The following is a 4,409-nucleotide window of genomic DNA, read 5'->3' as shown; positions in this document are numbered from 1 at the left end:
GAAAAGAAAAAGAATCACATCCTATGGGGGAGCCATAGCATGGTAAAGGACCCAGGAGAAGGGGTAGCAGTGCCTACTCACCTAGTTACACTTAGAGAAGACATGAGGATGGGCACAACAGCAGCAGAATGCCATGGAGGTACCTACCCAGCAGGTGACTGAACTCACTTTTGGCTACCATTCAGGAATAACCATTGCCTACTTTTTAGTGTACATGCTTTCAGAGTTTTCTTTGTGAACAAATGCATTATGCAAATATTTACACTTTTATAAAAAATGGGCTAATACTGTATATGCGGTTCTGCAAACTTTTTTTTTTATTTTTTTTTTACAATGTACCTTTAACATCTTTTCCATGCACATGGGTGAAAATCCTCTACTAAAATATAGAGCGCTGTAGTTGGGTCAAAAGGCTGCTGGTAACAAGATTGACATCTAAAGCAAAATATCAGCTTAAGGTTAAAGCACAGGGCCTGGCAAATATCTACCAGGGAAAGCAGGGACGGCAATATTCTCATCAGAGAAGTCAGAATGGAAGGTCAAAGGCATTAAACGTATGGGATATCATGTAAGCCCCTCTGGCCCCTACCTCCACCCCTCATTCCCCTGACGCCTCGTTGGCCCCTTGGGGCGAACGGATCCTGTACATCTCTTTGCATCCAATGAAAACCACCCATTTTCTGTTTCTTCCTTAGCTCCTCCTGAGCCCTTGATACATCTCCACATTCTCTCATCATCTCCTCACTGCTCAGATGCCTTCCCTGTAAGTCCTCCTGAGAGTCCTTGGGGGAATCTTCGGTTCCCCTGTCCGTTTTTCTTTTTGCTTTCCGGGGTACATAATCTTCAGCTGGGCGCTTTTCGGCGGCTGGCGGCTGGCTCTCTGGTTTTGCCTGGGAGGCTGGCTTGCCCTCGCCTTGTGTCTTGCCCTCACCTTTGGACTTGCCCTGCTTTTCCTGGCTTCCCTCATCTTCCAGTTGTCCCTCATCACCTGGCTCTCCCTCATCCTCTCGCTTTCCCTCGCATTCTGTCTTCCCCTCCACGTCCGGCTTTTCTTCCTCGTCTGACTTTCCTTCATCATCAGGCTCTACTTCATCTTCTGGCTTTCCCTCGTTTCCCAGGTTTCCTTCATTCTTATTGTAGAGTTTTTCCATGTCAAGATTTCTCCTTTTCCTGTCCTAGGGGATGGGAGTGGAGGCAAGAGGAGACAAAGAAGAGACATGGGAGACTGACGGTGTGGGGTGGAATGCAGGTCTGGATAGTACTTGCATCTCACCCGTGGTGAGGGTTCCACTAAGCTGGCTGGGCCTCCAAGAGGGCCTTCTGCCCACCATGTAGCCCGCCACTCCTCCCACACACGTGAGCCAGCCATTGCCTGGCAGGCCCTGCCACCTTCTCTGCACTGGTTCAGCCTGGTAAGGTGCGTGTTCATGTGGGTAGGGGGATGGGCAGGGGCCCCAACTCGGCCATAGCGGGGCCCTCCACACTCTCAACCCTTGTGGGCCCCTGTCCATGCAGCCCCCCGCTTTCACGGACCTGCAGGGATTCTGGACAGGTTGTTCCTCCTTTTCGGGCCTCGCAGAGCGCTGGGAACAACAGACGCACAGACCTGCGGACAGACAGGAGACAGGGGTATGGACTGCGCGCTCAGCGGGCTCACAGGGACTCGGCTCCCTTTCCTGAGTCCAGGCCCTGCTCACCCAACATTTTCCTCCCCTACCTCCCCCGCACCCCAGCCGCCATTTCTTTCCAGGCCTCGGGCACCAAACCCGCATGCTTTCCAAACTGCGTTTGTCTCTGTGTCCTCTTCCCCCGGAGGCAACCTGTCCCAGCGCCACCCTGTTTTTGCGGAGGTCAGGTGTTTCCATGGGAGCAGATTATGAGAGTTATTTTCAGAATACCTACGTTTCACTGTCGCACTGCGGGGTCGCTCCCTCTAACCCCCATTTCCAGCACTAAAATGGATGGAGGGCTTAGTGCAGGGGGTCGTCCAGAAGACGGGCCAGGCTCCCCCGCCACCGCCCCCCCGCCCCCGCCCGCTCCGCATCACCCTACTCACTCATCTCCCGGATCCCTTCTCCACCTCCTCCCCACTCCTACTGACAGCCACCTCCGCCCTTTCCCCGGGTCCGCAGGCAGCGCCCACCTTCACACTGACCTGCCGGGACCCGGGACAGACCTGTGCCTCCTCCAGCTTGCTGAAGCCCGCTCGCTGTTCCCCCGCCGCCCTAGCAGCTCAGACAGCTGGTTCTGCGCGGGCGCCGGGACCGGACCGCTGGGCAGGCAGGCAGGCGGGCGCGGGGGCTGGTGCCCACGTAGGCGCCCGGCGGGTCACGTGAGTGCCGCGTCACCCGAGCTCATCCCCCCCCCCTTGGCTGACCCACCTCACCATCCATCCCCAAGGGACCGTGAGGTTGGGGACGGTCGGGATCAGGTGTGTTTGTGTAGCAAAGGGGGGTCACCGAGAAGAGGAAGAGGGAGTGGCGTTCTGACTCCAAGTGCTTTACCTGCGCATCTCACAGCATCCTCGCAGGGTATCTCATTCTGATGCCCATTATCGCCAGGTGTGACAGGTGATCAGAGAGGGTACCCGGCTTTGTCAAGAGCGCTCAGCCCCAGAACTCCAGAGCCCGCTTTCAAGACAATCTCTGCCTGACTCCAGAGGCTGGGGTGGTGGTGCCTGCCAGGAAGCTGAGCTCCCACCTTGAGTGGCGGTGTTCCTGGGGTTCTGCCCTGGGCCTCCGCTCTCCCTGTTTGATTTCATTCATTTCCTGCAAACACCGATGACTCCCAGATGTGTATCTCCAGGCTATTCCCTCCCCAGAATCTCAGACTATTTTTGCTTTCCCACCAGTAATATAGGGGAGTGTTTTGTTTCCCAACATCCTTCCCAACATATGACATACTTTTAAATGTTCATTAATATGATAGTTGAGAAGTAATATCGCAATGGCATTTTATTTTGCCTTATCTCTAAGGACAATTTAAGTATCTTTCTTTGTGAATTGTCGTTTCATGTCTTTTCCACATTTTTCTAGTGGATTGTTAGTCTTCATCTCAATTTTCAAGTTCTCTTAATACATTAACTCAATTAGGCCTTTATCTGTTACATATGTTGCAATTTTCTCTCCAGTTTGTCAGTTGCTTTTTAGCTTTGTTTATGGTGTTTTTCTGCCATGCATTAAAAAATGTAGTCAAATTTATTAAACTTTTATTGCCTCTAAATTTTGATTCACAGTTAAGAAATCTTTTCCTACATAAGATCCAAGAAGCATTCACCTATGTTTTCTTCTAGTATTCATATGATTTTATTTGTTTACATTTAGAGTTTATATTTGTGTATGCCATAAAGTATTGACGGATCTTTTGTTTTCTTTTTCCAATTGGCTTCTCAGTTGTTCTGGCATCAAAAAGGCCATATTCACTTCAGGGATTTGAGATGCCACCTTTATTACATATCAAATTTTCATACGTACTTGGAAAACTTTCTGGGGTTTCTATTCTATTTCATTGATCTGTTTGCTATTCATATACCAGTTGAATTATAGAGGATATATATATATATATATATATATATATAATTTCATATATCTGGTAGAGCTAGGGCCCCTCAGTAGATTCTCTTTTTCCTATATATTCTTGTATGTTTATTTTCCTGTGTGAACTTTGGTATAAACTTGACTCAGATCCGTTTTAACCAACGATTAGATATATCCACCTGAGTGTCCCTGAAGGACCTCAAATGCAATATGTCCCAAGTGATTTTACCATCCTTCCTTGGTCTTTTCCACACACAAAACTCCTCCCTCGTTTCTCTTGTCTTAATAGATGGCTACAGAACACACACTGTTGCCCAAGCAAGAAATCTGGGAATCATCCCTGATTCCTTCTTCCTGCCACCAAGTAATCTTGACCTTCTTTGGGTATTTCCACCTTTCTTCCGTCTCCACTCTTGCTACCTTTTTTTAGGCAAATGACTCCCCACTCCTATGGTGGAAGATCCTTTCTGGTTTTGCTACCTCAAGTCTTGCTCTCCTTTCATATATTCCAAAATATTATATATTACATTGCCCCACTGCCTTTTTTTGTTTCATTTTCATTACAGTCCTTGAAGTAGGTTGGTCACTAATTACCTCTTATACAGAAACTACTCCAAAAGCCGGGTTAAAAAGGGCCTTGGTCTTTAGCCTGATTATTTTCAGATCAACTTTTAGCAGTTATTGAAGATCTAAAGTAAAGTCTGACTTTTGAAATAATTGAAAAGGAATGTGCCTGTTGAATATTTTGACAACTAGGATGCCAGATTCTTGGATGGGATGATTCAGTCTTGTAAAACTGTAAATTTTAAGGCCGGGCGCGGTGGCTCAAGCCTGTAATCCCAGCACTTTGGGAGGCCGAGGCGGGTGGATCAC

The 4,409-nt window shown here is 48.6% G+C and overlaps 1 protein-coding gene across 15 annotated transcripts in view; it reads right to left on the bottom strand.

Moving 5' to 3' along the window:
- Window positions 1–294: 294 nt before the first annotated feature.
- Window positions 295–4,409, bottom strand: part of LOC108295786 (transcription elongation factor A protein-like 3) — a 22,299-nt gene continuing 18,184 nt past the window's right edge. For 2 of the 15 annotated variants that reach the window (XM_037734736.1, XM_037734737.1), the window contains exons 2-3: window positions 1,534–1,606; window positions 295–1,175 (exon numbers count right to left, since the gene is read on the bottom strand). In XM_037734736.1, the coding sequence (XP_037590664.1) occupies window positions 549–1,175; window positions 1,534–1,606 (700 nt within the window). In that variant the 3' untranslated portion in view covers window positions 295–548. The other 13 variants (XM_037734742.1, XM_037734740.1, XM_037734741.1 and 10 more) reach the window with 13 other exon arrangements.

Source organism: Cebus imitator, unplaced genomic scaffold, assembly GCF_001604975.1.
Source record: "Cebus imitator isolate Cc_AM_T3 unplaced genomic scaffold, Cebus_imitator-1.0 Scaffold658, whole genome shotgun sequence".
Classification (NCBI taxonomy): domain Eukaryota; kingdom Metazoa; phylum Chordata; class Mammalia; order Primates; family Cebidae; genus Cebus; species Cebus imitator.
Note: the sequence above shows the minus strand (reverse complement) of the source record. Positions and strands in the feature narration are given on the sequence as shown.